General features: G+C 37.1%; 1 protein-coding gene across 1 annotated transcript; it reads left to right on the plus strand.

The window, feature by feature from the left end:
• The first annotated feature begins 142 nt into the window (after positions 1–142).
• LOC131663908 (laminin subunit alpha) lies at positions 143–17,438 on the plus strand. Its single transcript, XM_058934671.1, has 30 exons — positions 143–367; positions 1,370–1,516; positions 3,575–3,991; positions 4,063–4,276; positions 4,343–4,552; positions 4,635–4,907; positions 4,977–5,114; positions 5,184–5,456; positions 5,525–5,824; positions 5,900–6,058; positions 6,128–6,574; positions 6,653–7,134; positions 7,209–7,767; positions 7,853–9,233; positions 9,305–9,530; positions 9,601–10,048; positions 10,115–10,375; positions 10,443–11,059; positions 11,135–11,504; positions 11,577–11,866; positions 11,936–12,126; positions 12,198–12,741; positions 12,820–13,499; positions 13,575–14,398; positions 14,468–14,539; positions 14,618–14,851; positions 15,990–16,156; positions 16,237–16,642; positions 16,723–16,950; positions 17,038–17,438. The coding sequence occupies exons 1-30, from the start codon at positions 143–145 to the stop codon at positions 17,310–17,312; spliced, it is 11,058 nt and encodes a 3,685-aa protein (XP_058790654.1). The 3' UTR covers positions 17,313–17,438.
• The last annotated feature ends 1,192 nt before the right edge of the window (positions 17,439–18,630 follow it).

Raw genomic sequence — 18,630 nt, forward strand, 5'->3', positions numbered from 1 at the left:
TTTTTTCTTTCTTCTTTCTAGCTGTGCGTCTCGTCCGCGCCACCATGTGCGCTCTTCCAGCCTCAGTGCTTGACGAGCAGCGAAGCAGCGAAGAATCGTGAATGAAAGCGTGAGGGTATTATTTTAGTTGGCGGTGTTGACGATGGGGCAGTTACGACTGCTGCTCCTGTTGGCGTTGCAATTATGCTGGTCAAAAGGGGAGATATTGACGCCGCCTTATTTTAATCTTGCGGCTGGTAAAGCCATCACCGCTACGGATACATGCGGCGTTAACACACCTGGACCTGAACTCTATTGCCAACTCGTCGGTGCTATTTCCGATCAAGAGGCTAATAGCGTTAATAATCAGACTATTATTCAGGGACAGGTATGCGAAAAAAATTGGCTAAAGTCTTACATATATTTTGCGGGTATAAGCGATGACGAGAGCGCGTGTAGGACGTAGTTTCGAAGTATTTATGGTGGTTCTATTAATAACATGCAAAGCGTGTACTGTATCTTGGGATGTTTCTATATGCGAGGAAATGGGGTGCAGCCGATTTTTGAGATTGTTAGAGGGGAGTTCAGATTGATTCTGAAATGAAATACTTATTGATGACATTCGCGATAAAATTTTTTAAGTATTTTTATGCGCGGGACCGACTTAAAAAATGCAACAATATTTTAGTTTCACAATTTTATTTTTCTGTTTTTCTGTACGGATGCCTAAAAATGATCTTGATTTTATTATTAATATTACTTTTTTGTCAATTGATACTCGGAAGGAAACGGAGTGCTTCCTCGCTGCATGCAATTATCATGAGATAGCACTGAAAGAACAGTAAATATCTTTTTGAATCATTGCGCAGTACAATTCACCACATTGTATTTTATCAATCGTGCTCTTTAAATGTGCTCGACTAATGAAAATAGTTGTTTATAATTGTTGCAAATTTTGTTCTGAAATCTTTACAAGTTCAACGTAATAATTCCAAGATTACCGTTGCTGTAAAAATCAATTAACTCATAAATGGTCGATTGAAAAACATTCAACATTAAAAGCACTTGCTTCACGATAAACAATTTGCTAAAAAAATTAATCACTCATTTCGCGGCATAAAATTAGTTACATAAAAGTATTGCTTTTATCACGCGCGCTACGACAGAAGAAAAAATATCTTCGCTCACCAAGCGAATTCCATAACAATTATCGCTTAGTGTTAAAATGACTCAACGGTTACCCGATATCTCTCAAGCCGCGTGGAAACGGGAGCTTTGCTGCTTCGTCGTCCAAGGGAGGCGACTACATAGATAATGTTGACCTCTTGATAACTGTAACCTCGTTTTGTTTTCGGAACAGCCAAAAATCTCAAATCATCAATGATTTCAGCAATGCGACTACTGCGACCCCGATGACGAGGAAAAAAAACATCCGCCCGAGTATGCCAATGATGGTAGGGAAACCTGGTGGCAATCACCTCCACTTTCGAGGGGGAGGAAGTATGAACAGATCAACCTTACTATCAGCCTTGGACAGGTAATTATCAGAGTTAAGATTTACAAAAAAAAAAAAATTTTAAATATGACGTTTGTTAATTAATAATAATATCTCAAGTAGAAAATTCAATAAAAAATTGTTATAGACCATAACTCCGTGAGTTATAGTTACTTAAACTTGTTTATGAAGTATAGAACTTTTTTCAATGATCATCATTTAAATTAATTAGCCTTATACAGACTCGTTCTGAGCAGTGGAATTGAAAAATATAACAAAAATCTGTTTCTATAAAGAAGAAAACGAATAATTTACAGCTATAACTAAATGAACACATCTATCAGAAATGGTCAATTGAATTAAAATATCAAAGCTTTATATACCTACATGGTCCGATTAACATACATGTTAATCGAGAAATTCTATGAAACAGCAACAAGTTCTCAAATCATGCGGTGATAAAAAGAAAAATAACGGACGAGATTGCTTCTCGGGCGCAACACTAATCACGCATCCATCGCCATGTCGTGGGCGAATGATTTCCTGTTGAAGCGCGTATACAATTTGTTATCTGTATCTCTTGGCGCGGACTACTCTCTTAAGCGGATGCGGCGATAGTGCGTTCAACCCCCTTATCTCTAACTTCATAATGCCGCTTCTCTCGGCTTCTGCCTCCCAATAATCTCCAACTGGCCGCCGCCGCTGCCGTCGCTGATAATTTGGTCTCTCGAAAAATACTGAGAACCCATACATGTGAGAAACATATATGAATCGTTCAATTTTTTTTCTTCCTCGTTCTTTTCATGATGCGAGAGAGAGAGAGAGAGAGAGAGAGAAAGCAACAGGGACCCGGCACATCTGGCAACCAAACGGACCTCCTTAATCTCTACGACTTACCGATGTGCGTGGGGAAAAGCATGCACTCGTCTATTTTGAGACGAGACAAGTGATGGCATTTAACGTGTATGGTCATATTGAATGAAAGTTTTTCTTAGGGCGTACACAGCTCTTTTGAATATGTTATCAAACATGCTTTTTCCAAAGATATAGCAAGGATTTTGTTTCAAAGTTATATTTAATTCACCAAATTAATTATAAGATATGAAAATGAAAGTAGCTGTAAATTAATTTTGCAAAATGTTTCCTTTTCTTTAAATAGAAATGATTGCTAGTTGAATTGTTAAGTCCTTTACAGCAGCCGTAAAAGTACTATTCTTATCGATGCTTACGCATTCAAATAAAAACTAATTTAAGGCATTCCTTGCCCGACTTCTAGACGTTTGACACGCGCTAGATAATGAAAAATCAAAAAGCCGGTCAATCATCATAAAAGGTTTATAAAAGTTTTCTACAATTGTAATTGAGACCTTTTACAAAGATTATACAAACTTAATTTCAAGCTTTCAACAGTGTAATGAAAAAATCCATTTCAGTCAAAAATTATTCGTGTTGATTTATGCTATAAATTCCTATATTAGATAGGTTTATTTTATTACAATTAATATAACGAGTACCAGTGAACCGAATGACAATATGTATAACAATTTCATAAACAGACGCACGCTTCATGCAAAGAACAAAAACTATGAAGATATACACTCTTTAAACGTTATTTTTAAAGACACTTCTATGATCATTTTGAAAAGCTAATTTTCATGAAAGAGAGCTTTCTCAACAAAGAAGCATTAGCTAATATTTTATGGATAAAAATAGCAAGATTTCAAGATTTAAATAATTAAAATGCAAACTTTGATCACTTTTTATCGAAGACCTATGTTACTTGAACGAAACTTAAATGAATAGTTCTTTGGAAAAAAAAATAAAAATACTGTTTAGTTTTTGAAACACGCTTCAGTTCCTATTTTCAACTTATTGATTAAATATTAATCAAGACCCATACATCATTATAATTGGCATATTTTGAGTACACCACTCCAAATTAAACCACTCAATTATTTTTAACTACTTCGGTTCAGCTATTATTTTTTTACACAAAAGGAGTAGAAAGAATTACTCTAATATTTTTATATATTTGAATATTAAAGAAATAATTATATATAATTATAAGTAAAAAATTTATTTAAAAACTTTTTTTCAAAGATATTCCATGTCGCATACGTGTATATGCGTATGGGTAACGCACCACGACCACGACTATGGGTACTCGAGAAATCTAAAGATTTCGGCGAGACTTGGACATCATGGATGTACTTTGGTGAATCAAACAACGATTGTCAAACATACTTCGGCATCGAAGCAAACACGCCTATCACACGTGATGATTCGGTTGTTTGCAAAACCGAATACTCAAAAATCGTACCACTGGAGGGTGGCGAGATACCAATCTCCATTCTAAACAACCGACCATCATCCAACTACTACTTCAATTCATCGGTTTTGCAAGAATGGACTAAAGCTACAGACGTTAGATTCAGATTTATCAAGACAAATAATTTCCTTGGACACTTGATGTCCGACGGACAATTAATTAGACAAGATCCTACCGTGACGAGACGAGTAAGTTTATATTGAAACTGCATCATTATTTTTTTTCTTATTAATAAAACTTCACTTCCTTTATTTTGCAGTATTTTTATTCTATAAAAGACATAGAAATCGGAGGTCGTTGCTTCTGTAACGGTCATGCCGATAAGTGCGGCACTTTAGATGCCAGTCGTCCAACTAAGCTGTTCTGTCAGTGTCAACATAATACTTGTGGCGCTCAGTGTGAAAATTGCTGCAAAGGTTTTGAGCAGAAAAAATGGAGACAATCAACTTACTCTAAGAAATTTGTCTGCGAACGTAAGTTTAAATACGAAAATTCTTATTTAAATAATGTAATAACTTTTACTTTTTTGACATTGTTAGCGTGTAACTGTTTCGGACATTCGGAAGAATGTGAATACGACGCTGAAATTGACGAAAAACATTTGTCGTTGGATATTCACGGTAGTTATGAAGGTGGTGGTAAATGTAAAAACTGTAGACACAATACCGAAGGTATTAACTGTAACCGTTGCAAACCCAAATTCTACAGACCGGGTTATAAACCACTCAATGCTACTGACGTTTGTCAGCGTGAGTATTTGAATATGAATTCGTTAGTACACATCTTTCTTGATGATTTATAATAATTTGTAATTTCTTTTTACAATTGCAGCATGTAATTGCAATAACTTCAATCTGACCGGTAACTGTTACGAATCGACCGGCCAGTGCGAATGCAGACCTGAGTATGCAGCACCAAATTGCGATGAATGTAGTTACGGTCACTTCGGCTATCCTAACTGCCGACCATGCGAGTGCAATCTTAACCGTACCGAAGGATATCACTGCGAAGCTATCGAGGGACAATGTCCGTGCAAAGTCAACTTCGCTGGTCATTATTGTAACATTTGTGCTGAAGAATATTACGATTTTCCCAACTGTTATTGTAAGCTACTTATTAATTTTTGTTTATTTTTGTGATTTTTGGTATTAATTTTTAATATGTTTATTTAAGCTTGCGACTGTAACCCAACTGGCTCACTGAACAACGTTTGTGATGTCTTGTCCGGTAACTGTTCTTGCAAGTCCAATTATGGTGGCAGACAGTGTGACATCTGCGAAGATGGTTACTACAATTATCCCAAGTGTACATGTAAGTAAAAAAAATTTACATAAAAAATCGATGAAATTTGTTTATCATTTATTAAATGTCCATCGTCAGATTGCGAATGTGATACACGTGGTACTGAACCCGGCGTTTGCGACAAAGAAAACGGCAAGTGTCTATGTAAAGAAGGGTACGGCGGTCCTCGATGTGATCAATGTATCAGTGGTTACTACAACTATCCCAACTGTGAGCCATGTAACTGCAGCTTTAATGGTTCGTCTTCAATTAGTTGTGACGTTGGTGGCAAATGTCACTGTCTGTTCAACTTCGTCGGCAAAACTTGCAATCAGTGCGCCCCTGGTTATTACAACTATCCTGATTGTATCGGTGAGTACATTAAACTCTTGAATAACTTTACAAACATTGTAATTAATCATAACATATCTAACTTACAGCTTGTAATTGCGGTACTCATGGTTCAAATGGCATATCCTGCGGTCAAGACGGCAAATGTCAATGTCTCGAGAACTTTGAAGGCGATCGCTGTGAGAGATGTAAAGACAACTATTATAACTACCCCACGTGCGAGGGATGTAATTGCGATCCTGCTGGTATTGCTGGTACATTCCGCGGATGCGGTAGTTTGCCAGCTGGTGAACTCTGTCAATGTAAAGAACGCGTAGAAGGACGTATTTGTAATGAGTGTAAAAAGCTATTCTGGAACTTGCAAGCTAACAATCCTGACGGGTGTGAAGGTAGAGATTTATCTTCATAATTTCCAATGAGTTTGTAATAAAGTTTCCTGTGATATTCATGTCTTGATTTTTTAGACTGTCAATGTCACATTCCTGGTGTTATCGGTAGCATCGGCGAGTGCGATGGCAAAACTGGTCAGTGTATCTGTAAACCTGGTGTGACTTCTCGAGACTGTTCCGTATGCGCGGACGGCATGTACAATCTTCAAGAGAGTAATCTTTTTGGTTGTGCCGGTCAGTAAGTTTAAGATAATTTACAAATCTATTTTGCTAAACTAATTTCTTCCTTAATTATTATTGCAGGATGTAACTGTAATATCGGTGGTTCTTTAAGTCCAATTTGCAATAAACAAGACGGTCAATGTCTCTGTCGCAATCGCGTGGAAGGTCAAACTTGCAACCAACCTATGAGAGCTCATTATTTCCCAACTCTTCATCAATTTCAATATGAAGCCGAGGACAGCCATGCTCCGAACAACCGATCCACACGTTATGGTTTCGCAGAGGATCTTTTCCCCGGTTATAGCTGGAAGGGATACGCAGAGTTCTCGTTGCTTCAAAACAAAATCATTCATGAAATTGATGTACAGAAATCGTCGCTATACCGTATGGTGATGCGATATGTGAATAAAAATCCTAAACCGATCATTGGATTTGTGACCATTGCACCTGATAATCATGCTGATGACGAACAGCACTTTAAGGTTCAGTTCAAGCCTACGAACAAACCAGCATTTGTTACTGTAGCTGGTAAGTTTTTTCAGATAGTTATTTCTTAACATACGTCCAATTAAACATTATTTAAATAAAACCATTGTATTTGATTAGGTGCGCAAGGCAATCTACCATCGGTAATGGTAATGAATGCCGGTCATTGGACAGTTTCAATCACCGTTGAAAAGAATATCTTGCTCGACTATTTTGTTCTCCTCCCATCCGAGTACTACGAAGCAAGCATACTCACTCAAGATGTCAGTACCCCATGTCACATTGGTGACAGGGGCCTATGCCGTCACTACGGTTACCCGAACTTGACTCCATTCGACGCTGTGCTCGGTAATGGTGCTTTTGTCGATGATAATGGGTCAAGAAATCCACCAAATAAAATATTCGATGACGAGTATGCTCTAAGAGAATGGGGAGAGAATCCATTGCCAATAATCAATGACGAACAATCGAAATTGTACTTTGAAATGGTGATTAGCAAGCCGGGACCATATGTGCTTGTTATCACTTATGTCACACCTCCAAAGGAACAGAGCCGTACTGCTATCTTCAATGTCGATGTTAACTATAAAGACAAGGGCAGGGTAAGAATCGAACATTTAATGCATTTTCCTTAGAGTCCTTTCAAATATTTTTAATAATCATTACTTTTTTTCAGGCTATTCTTTATCCGTGCACCTATAGTAGCGTCTGCCGTCAAGTAGTTACAGAACCCAACGGCAAAGTGGCTATGATGAACTTCCCCAATAATGATGTAATCATTGTGTTAGACGGTGAACCAGGCTTGAACGTTGCCGTAAAAGCAATTGTTGCAGTTCCCGTCTCAGAATGGTCAGTTGAATATTTGATGCCAAAATCAGTGTGCATACGCAATAATGGCCAATGCATCCAAGATCAATTCCCTGAAGCACCCGATGCTAAACGCATAGAACTCGATCAAGTTAGCAATGTATTAGAAGTTGCTACGACACCCGATGGAATTTATGACAACAGTTCCAAGTTTATCTACCTTCACGATCAAGATGAGACAATTGATATACCGGCAAAAGTTCCTCATATAGGAGATTACGTTTTTGTTGTGCAATATTATCAACCGGACTACCCTGAATTTGATCTTGAAGTATTTGTACAGAATGGAAAGTTCTACGAGGCTAGAGTACCTATGACACATTGCCCGAGCAACAGCGGATGTAGAAGTCTTGTTCGTCAGACTAATGGTAACTTCCATTATTATTTTATTTGAATAATTAATTTATATTGTTTTGAGAATAACAGAAAACGTTATGATAATTTATTTTTTAGGCGACGCACGCTTCCAGTTGATCGAAAATTTTGTAATAACTCTAAAAGAAATCACCGGACGTGGAATCTACCTGGACTATATTCTGGTAATACCGGCTGATCTCTACAGCGATGACATCTTGAGGAAATTACAATTCGATCAAACTAAACAATTCATCGAACAATGCAGTCAAAATCACTTCACGATCGACATCAATGAAACTAGTTTCTGTCGGGACTCAGTATTCTCATTGACCACCAATTATAACAGTGGAGCTTTACCTTGCAGTTGTGACGTTGAAGGTTCTCGATCGTTTGAATGCGAAAAGTTCGGTGGTCAATGTCATTGCAAACCTAACGTTATTGGCCGTAGATGTAACATTTGTAAGTCCGATTATTTTGGTTTCCCCAATTGTCGTCCATGCAATTGTCCACCGCGTGCTCATTGCAATCCTGAAAATGGCGATTGCTTTTGTCCACCGAACGTCATAGGTGATAAATGCGATCAGTGTGAAATCGGTACTTACGGGTACCATCAGATCTTCGGTTGCGAAAAATGCGAGTGTCATCCACATGGTGTTCTCAATGGTGATCTTCAGTGTGACCTTCTCTTGGGTACATGTAAATGTAAGCCTAATGTGGATGGACGTAGTTGCGACGTTTGTCATCCTGGACACTATGCATTTCCATACTGTGAAAAATGTGACTGTGATATTAGAGGTACGACAGATGAAATTTGCGACCAGGACAATGCTGACTGTAAATGCAAAGAGAATGTGCACGGACCAGCTTGCGATGTTTGCAAGGAAGGAATGTTTAATTTACAAGCTAACAATGAGAAAGGTTGTAGCCAATGCTTCTGCTTTGGTAAAACAACTAGATGTAGTTCAGCAACTTTGTACAGAACTCACATTACGGATATGGATGGTTGGGATGTCGCTTTGGTGAACGAGAAAAATGATACCGTGAAGATTATCAAGAATATACCACAGAAACTCAACGAGACTCATATCATGGTCGATATGAAAGTTAACGATCCAAATGAAGTTGACGATAAGGACATCTTGTATTTATCCGTTCCACTAACCTACCTCAACAAGAAGATCACATCCTATGGTGGATGGTTGAACTACACTATCTTTTACACTACTACTGGTATCTATGGTCAAGCTGTTCCTGGTGTCGACGTTATATTACAGGGCGCAGATAATTTCTTGATGTACAGAGCTGAAGAGCAACCACCATCGTTGGAGAACTTCATTACGTCGGTGCAGTTGGTCGAATCAAATTTTGAGACCAAACACAATGTTATGGCGACTAGAGAAGAATTTATGGTTATACTGAAAGATCTTAGAGGCATTTACATTCGAGCGACCTATTGGCTACCGACTTTGAAAGTCTAGTAAGTATTTTCAATTTCAAAAATCTATTTATCATACAAAAACATGTAGTGATAATGTTTTCGACTTATAGCTTATCCCAAGTAACCCTCGACACCGGTACTGATCAGTACATTTTGAACGCTGAGTTAGCTAGTAGTGTTGAACATTGTCAGTGCCCACCTAACTACAAAGGTCTGTCGTGCGAAGAATGCGCTAAAGGTTATTACAGAGTACCAGGACCATTTGGTGGTTCCTGCGTGAAATGCCAGTGTAACGGACACGCTGACTCATGCGACGTTAATACGGGAATTTGCATAGTAAGTCCTTTTTTTCTTTGCATAAAATATGCATAAATTTCAATGATTCAACGAAATATTTACTGTATAGGATTGTAAGAATGGTACAATTGGCGATCACTGCGAGTTCTGTCAAGAAGGTTACTATGGTAACGCTACCTACGGTACACCATCCGATTGTCTCATCTGTGCCTGTCCATTACCATTGCCATCCAACAACTTTGCCAAAGGTTGTGACGTCAGTGAAGATGGAAGTCGTATCAGTTGTGATTGCTTGCCAGGATACTATGGTGCCAGATGTGAATCTTGCTCAGCTGGATTCTTTGGTAGACCAGATGCCATCGGTGATACATGTAAACCTTGCCAGTGTTCTGGAAATATCGATACAAATTCTATCGACTCGTGCGATTCTGTTACTGGTGACTGTTTGAAATGTTTAAATAACACTTACGGCGAAGCTTGCAATCTTTGCGCCCCTGGATTCTTTGGTGATGCCGTTGATAGGAAAGACTGCAAGAGTTGTTATTGCGACCGATGCGGTATGTAATTTATATTATTTTACGAAATTTGATTCGAACAATTGTGTAAATATTAATTTTTATTAGGTATGAAGAAATGCGACAGCTACAGTGGAACATGCGAATGTCATGAGAATGTAGAGGGCGAAACGTGTGATCGTTGCGCGGACGATCATTATGGTTTTCAATCTTGTCAGGGCTGCAGACCTTGCAACTGTGCACTTGCTTCGGAGAGTACTCAGTGCGCTGATGAAGATGGCAAGTGTAAGTGTAAACCTGGCGTAGAAGGGCGTACTTGCGACCAGTGTATGGCTGGATTCTGGAATTATACTATTGAAGGATGTATATGTGAGTATTATGATTCACAATTCTTCCAATTAATCACTGAAAATATTTTATATATTTTTTATTGTAGCTTGCAGCTGTACGACTGGTTATTCGCGAGGTGCCTCTTGTAACCCCATCAACGGACAGTGCGAATGTTTACCCGGAGTGCTGGGTGAAAAGTGCGACCACTGCCCTGAACGTACCATACTTGACGAACGTCGCGGTTGTCAGACTTGTGACAAATGCACTCACGACTTACTCGACGTTACGGATGATTTGAGACTTAAACTAGATCCAGTAGCCAATTCCTTCCAGAATGTCGCCGACACTTTCTTTACTAATCAACGTCTTGATTTTATCAATCAAACTCTGAGTAAATTAGCCCCAGAAGTGAAATTGTTGGACCCAAGGCGAATTGACTTCCAGCCATTGAAAGAACGGATCGGTAAACTAAGTAGCAAAGCTTATAGTTTGAAGAGAACAGTTGAGTACCGAAATGACGACAGTATGAAATGGAAAGGAATGGCCGAAAAGAACTTAAAAGATGTGAATAATCTAGAGACAGATGTTAATAAAGAAATTAATTTGGTAAATACAATTATCAACGAAGTACAGTCGCTGGCAACTAACACTGAGTTCAGCAGTGGTCCCAAAGTTGATAATGCGTTGAAGGAATCGCGAGAAATTCTTGAGAAGATGAAGCAGGTTTGTACTTGTTGACAATGAAATTCAAATAAATAAGAGATTACATAAGTAATAATTGAAATTTACTTCAATTAGGTAAGCTTTACCGAAGCTCGTGATAAAGCAACTGACCAAGTTGATCAAGCTAACATTCTTGTATCTGAAATGATTAGTTACGAAGAACCTGTAAAGAAACTCGAACATAACACTGAAGCTGTTAAGAATAAAACACGTGAATTATCCAATCAAATAGATGATATGTATAATCTAACAGTTCAAGCTGACGATAAAGCCAACGAAGCTGAAAGACTTAATTTTGAAAACAAGAAGGTTGTGGATTCCAGCACAAAGAATGCCGTCAACATAGCTTACGACCAGACCAAGGACGATATTGCAAAGAGCGACGAGTTGAATAAGAAAGCCGAAGAGTTGTATAACGAAGCACTTTACAATTTCAGCGAATTAAGTGAGTATACAACTTTTATTTTACGTAAATAATATAAAAATGATCGTTTTGTAATAAAAACAATTATTTCAGAAAACACCGTGGAAATCGATAAGCCGACTGAAGCGATCGAACATCTTACCAATACTATCAACGACAACGAAGTTTTACTCGCGGCAGTCAAAAACGAAGTACCCGAGGCAGTACACCACGCTCACAGTCTTGAGAATAAATCTATGAGATTGGAATCTATGCTTTTGGACACACGTAATTTAACTGCAGTACGCGCTGCTTCAGTTTATCAAAATATTGCACTCAGTATCGGTGAGGCCAGAAAACATGCTGAAAGTGCTATGAAATCAGCTGATAATGCTACTAATTTGGTGATTATCTATTCTACTTGTAAAAATAATGTGATTTCACAGGAATAATTTGAATTGTGATTGGTATAGGCTGATGGACTTGGAGACAGAAGTGATAGTGCCCAAAGAAAAAGTAGTGAGCTGTTGAATAACGCAAGAACGGCTGTGGATAAAACTGATCGAAATCTCAAGCCAACGCTCTTAAATGCTAAATATTATAATGTACACTATATTGCCGATGAAAACGCTAAAAATATCCAGAAACTTGACTTTATTGATAAGTAAGTATAATTTTTTAATTCATTCAAGCCTATTATTTATATTGTATTAAAAATTATTTAATTGAAATCAGGTCGCTTAACACACTGTCAGTAGAATCAGGTTCGATGATCATTCAAGAAGCTGACAACAACGCCGACAAAGCTGAATACACTATTGGAGAAGCTTTAGCCAATCATCTAACTGGTAAAGAAGAGAAGATTCCCGAAGATCTCAAACGCACTAAACAACTATCCAAGGATACTTCAGACGCTAACCGTGACGTATCTCAAGCCAACCATCAACTTGATTCTTTCGGTACAATTCTACCTGACATCAACAATCGTTTAAGAATCTTAAGTGATAGACAACAGTCGATCAATGGAAATGGAACTAGTTTGTATGACAATATCGAGCAACTGAAAAAGAAGATTGAAAATGCCAGAGATTTGGCTAATAGAATAAGAATTGGATTGACATTCTTCCCGAATACGACTTTACAATTAAAGAATCCTGAAAGTTTACCATTGCAAACTACTTCATCGAAAGTCTCGTTATACTTTAGAACGAAACAGGCCAATGGTTTCTTATTGTACCTAGGAAATGAGAACAGAACTAATATTCCAAGAACTAACACGGTGAGTATGCTCTATTTTTCATTGTAAATTATTCTCTTGAACGTTTCATAATGCAGTTTTTATTTTTTATTTTTGTAGCATGATTTCATGGCGCTAACGATCGAAGGTGGATACCCCATATTGACATTGGATTTAGGTTCAGGACCTCAACGAATAATCGGCAACCGCTACGTCTCCGATAACATGTGGCGTCAGTTGGTGGTTGATCGTACCGGTCGTAACATCAAACTAATAGTTCGTGAAGATGAAGGCGATGGTCGTGAACAGAGCTACATCACTGAACAATCCTTGCCAGGGTCACACTCAGTATTCAACTTGGATCAGGAGAAATCGAAACTCTTCGTAGGTGGTATTCCACCATCGTTCCAAGTTCAAGATGCGGTTATCTCTTCTTCATTCGATGGTGAAATGGAGGATGTAATAATCGGCGATGTACCGGTTAGTTTCTTCAACTTCGTCTACGGAGAGAATAATGGTCAACCAGCTTATGAACGTGATAAGTTGGTGAATCTTCAACCGACGACAGGTTACCGATTTGAAAGGGATGGATATGCTCTTTTGAGCAAAAAAGCACATTCGCTACCTCCGGATGTTAAGAAGTTTAGAGTAATGTTTAAATTTAAGACGTGGGTTAACAATGGACTTATGTTTTTGATGGGAGGAAAGAAACATTTCCTTGCAATAGAATTGAAAGATGGACAAATTCTTTATCAATTTGAATTAGATGATGGAATGGTTGCCATCAAAACACCACAAAGGTAAGCCAGTTAGTACCATATTACAAATTCAGATTTATTAGTCATTTATAAATGAACTTATACTTATATAACTAGGTACAATGATGGCAAATGGCACGAAGTTACAGCCATGCGTCTCGATCAAATAGGAGCACTCAAAGTAGATGGTAAAGAAGTCGGCCAAGGCCAAAGCCAAGGTGCGAATAAAACTTTACACAGTACAGATTACATGTACTTCGGTGGTTATCCAGTTGCCATTCAACAACCATACAAGCCGGTGACGCAAGTGGGCTTTGAAGGTTGCATCGATGACGTATCTGTTCAAGAGCTTTCGGTTGATCTCACAAAGAATATGAAAGCCCTTGGCGTTGTCAATGGATGCCCTGTTAAATTCGCAAGTTTGGTATCGTTTACTTCCATGCGACCAGGACATGTAAAATGGGGTGACGTCTCGGTGCAAAATGCACGTCAACTAAGTCTTAAATTCAAGACTCAAAGCAAGAACGGTGTGATTTATCATCTAGTCAACTCGGATAGTTCAGCAGTAAGTACGTTGTTCCTTGAAAATGGCCAATTGGTTCTCGAAACTCAAGGAGCACGACTTGAAGCGAATACTCCGGATATCAGATTTAACGACGGCGAGTGGCATTACATTACCGCTACACATAATAATAGCTTGTTAAGACTAGATATTGATGATACTGAGGACGAAAAAATGGATGATGCACCTTATCCCAGTCAAATAAGCAATGGTGCACTCTACGTTGGTAGCGTACCAGATAAATTCAAACAGGGTAGAATTTATGATCCTTTTGATGGTTGCATTGGTGACGCAACGTTGAATGGAATTATTATCAATTTTGCCAATTCTTCAGAGAAAATTTACGCGAATCTAGGACAATGTACTGATTCCGCACACAGTAAGTGTACTCTATTGGGTTTTCATTGATTATTTTTGACTATTTTATAAATGGATGTATTTATTTTAGTTACGTTCCCTGAAGAACCTACAGTGCAAACAAATGCACCGTTACCACAGGAGGAGTGGGACGACTCTGATAGTAAGTATTAAATATCTTTTATTTTTTAATTTTTCTAGAATTTATTTTTAATACATATAATTTACAATCATTTGTCAGATATAATTAACACGCCCGATATAGACATGCGATTCCATGAAACAGACGACGAATCACCAAGCGAGGGTCGTCCGCCACTGCATGAGGATGATAACGAATCTCCTATAATTATCACTACTACCACAGAGCCATCGACAACATCGCCAAGGGAACCTGAAACTGTTGACGGATGCCGATTACCTTACTATCCAGTCACAGATCCTGATCAAATGAGTGAAAATGCTTGGAGATTCGGTAAGCTTGATTTTATATCATTCACATTTTCGTAGTTGATTTTTTGAATATACTGAAATTAAGTTTCTAAAAATTGTTGTTCACCTATATCATTCGCAGCAAACTTTAATTTCCATAGAAGAAAATTAATCAATGTTTATCCACATGAAAAATTTTGTCGCATAAAAAAGTAAATTAAACAATTATTTTGCATTGGAAATATTTTATTTCAAATTTGTTCAAAGATACATTCTCTTCATCAAAAAAACAAAGATATTTAGAGTTTAAATAATTTCCTTACTAAAGTTTTTCAAAACTGTTATTTTTTGTTATTTTTCCAAAATTCTTCAGCTATGTTGGAGAACTCTTTGAGCGTGATTGGCTTAATATCGTATTCCACTACATTTTTTTCAACGCGATCGGGTACTTTATTTGGAACATTGGCCATTGGACTGCTTTTTTTCATTTCCTTCTTTTCCATCTCTATAACAGGATTTTTAGATATTTCTCATATGATACTTAATATCACTATAAAAAATGACGGTTACACATTACATACTTATTTATCTCAAGTCGATTGTACAATTTAATGGTATATAATTCACAAAAAGACACCCGATTGTAAGAACGGATACTAATCTTTGATCTATTGAAAATCGAATGCTTACGACAGAACTGCTGAAGCTCTACTGAACTACTGTGAAACAAGTTTGTTGTTCTTATACGTATCGGTAATAACCAGCACTTCTGTTATAAGTATTTTCCGGTGTTAGGTGACTTCTTAGAAATTTGCATTCAATCAACTGAAACATGATCACAATAAAAGAATGCAACAACAGTATAGAGTTCAATTTGTAAATGCATTGAAATTCCACTTGAAAATATAGAATTAGACGTTCTCTTCATCTACTCTTACACTTTTTGAGATATCGATCATTCTTTTAAAAGTAATGTTAAAAATATATTTCTAATTATTATGGGATATTTAAATCGGATGAAGTAAGAGAGATTGCAATAAGATAAAATATAACAACGATTGCTAGTTGAAAGAACCATTGACTGTTCCTAACCCGATCAAGAATACAAATGAATGTAAATCTTAAGTGACGACATCAATGGTATTTTTGAACAATAAATTTAAAAAAAAATTTTATTGCAGGAACTCAAATGAACAGTAGATTCCAATATAATTCGCTGGGTGGTCAAACATTGGATGACTTCGATTTCCAAATTGACATCAAAACATTTGCGACGGACGGTATTGTGTTCTACAGTTTCAATGTCAACCAGCCAGATATGATCGCTCTTTACATTAAGGATGGATACGTATGTAGACAAAATGATAGTGTTTCATTTTTACTATTCAAGTCAATCTACAATAAAATATTTTTTGTCATGTCGAATAGGTTCACTTTGAATTCAACTGCGGGGGTGGAATTCCAGGAATGGCAATCAGCGATAGGAAAGTAAACGACCAACAGTGGCATACAGTGTATTTCCGTCGCGAACTAACAACTGGCACATTAACCATCGACGGTTCACCTCACATGAAAGGTCAATGCCAGGAAGCAACCACGCAAACGAACGTTCAGAGACCATACTTTGTTGGAGGTGTCGATCCTATATATGCCTCTATTGTTGACAAAACCATTGGTTTTAACAAATCGTTTAGTGGCTGTATACGTAGCTTTATGTTGAATGGATTACTCGTGCCCCAGCCTACGTTTAAATTTGGAGTGATACCTTGCTCCAAAAGGGTTGAGCCTGGAATGTTCTTCTATCCGGGTAACGGTAGTAACTGGTTCAAGGCTGGTAGGTATCAAATTCTTAAAATTTAGAGATATTACGGAGTTTAGGAATATTTTAATTTAAGAACGATTTAATGTTTGCAGATGAAAGGTACACCGTGGGCAGGCAGATCGACATTCAGATGGATATAAAACCGAGGTCATCCTCGGGACTTTTATTATCGGTTCACGGTAGGAACGATCACATCGTGCTCGAAATGGTTAATGGAACAATCAAGTTCCTCGTCAAAGCTACTAAAGGACAAATGGAAACCAGTTTCCAACCTGCTAATCCAAATGCTTTATGCGATGGTAACTGGCACAACATCCGAGGTAAGACTATAAACAATTTGCTTTTCATAAGCACGCATAGAAGATGTGATTATAAATTGAAAAAATCAATTACCAATCGATTTCTAGCTCTGAAACAAAAGAACGCCGTCGTACTTTCGGTTGATCATATCGGCGCACCACCAGGAATCGGTACGAAGAACTACGGTGGTGTACTCACTAAACATCCGATTTATGTCGGTGGTCATCCACATCTTGAGTCAGGAAAGTCATTGAGAGGCAGCGTTTCTCGAGCTCAATACGTTGGCTGCATTAACAATATCATCATTAAAGATAAACCATATCCGCTCGACCCAAGACACATTCACGGCAGAGTCATCGCTGATGTGTGTCCAACGATCTAAATTAATTAGCGACTGATTTCTTTTCTCTTTCTATATGAACTAACTTGAATTTGTTAAATCAATCCTAAGAATTTTTGTATGTATTTTTGTAAAATAAACAGTGATGTAATGCCAAAATAATTTTAGTAAAACTTCAATCAAATAAAAATAAACTATAAATACGACGAGTAATCTTATTTAATTCAATTTGGTTGCTTTTATTTTGTTGTTTTTTTAAAGTAAAAAATAATTTCATGGTAAAAACCGCGAACAATACAGATGAACTCAAAAGGGTCGAAATTGTAACGTTTGATAGCAGTGCGAAATTTGATGAGACCATTCACATTGTGAAAATTCTAGCTGAAAGTTAAATGAAAATTAAATAATTCTATCGTTTATTTGGAAAATAACTCCCATAATCAAGTAGAATTCTGTAAAATACCGACCAGAATTCGTAAATACAGAAAGAGACCAAGTTATTAACGACACAACATCGGCATTCTTAGTTCTCAAAATAGCTACTATAATTGCATTATGTTGCTTGAAGCAGATCCTAGAGTGCAAGTTGGCTACAATTAAAGAAAAACAAATACGATTAAAGATAATTTTCCTACAATTAAATAAGTCCAAGTCACTTTGAAATCATTACGAACTAAAAAAATCATAAGAGTAGTATTGGTAAAACATGCGTCAAAAATCCTATACAGACTAATAATAAGTAAATTAAGGCTACCAGAAGCATTTGAATATTTAGTAAATTAAGATACTTTAGCACTAGATAAATTAGAATACATTGCTGTACAAGAATAATTAGATATTCTAAATAAGTCAATGGTGTGTATCCTTTGATAATATTTTAACTATACAAAAATATTTTTTTAATTAATTATGTCTAATGCTAAATTATTTAGTCAACTCCTATAATTTTATATATTATCGTCAAGATTAGTATATACCTCTATAATCTATTCTAACAACAAACTTGTCATTAATAAGCTGACTACGGATTTACTTTCGGTCAACTTATTAATTTAAGATATTTACATAATCAAGCAAGTCCATTCGTTATGTACGGTAAAATGCTCAAAATCTAGGAGCATGATTTGTCACCTGCCAAAACATTCAATGTGCAAGCAGAAAATATTATTTGATATTTAGCAACATTCTTTCCAAAATTTACATTAATTACACTAAGGTAACTGCAACTAAAGTTATACTAGGTAAGTCAGTGTTACATAAGCCGCTGCCGCTGAAAGAACGAGAAGAGAGGAAGAACGGAATAGCGTATAATTTATTATCGTTTCGTGCTTTGATACAGATGTTATATTACTGAATGCCC

The sequence above is a fragment of the Phymastichus coffea genome, unplaced genomic scaffold (genome assembly GCF_024137745.1).
Source record: "Phymastichus coffea isolate CEN01 unplaced genomic scaffold, Cenicafe_Pcof_1.1 PCOF00039, whole genome shotgun sequence".
In the NCBI taxonomy this organism is placed as follows: domain Eukaryota; kingdom Metazoa; phylum Arthropoda; class Insecta; order Hymenoptera; family Eulophidae; genus Phymastichus; species Phymastichus coffea.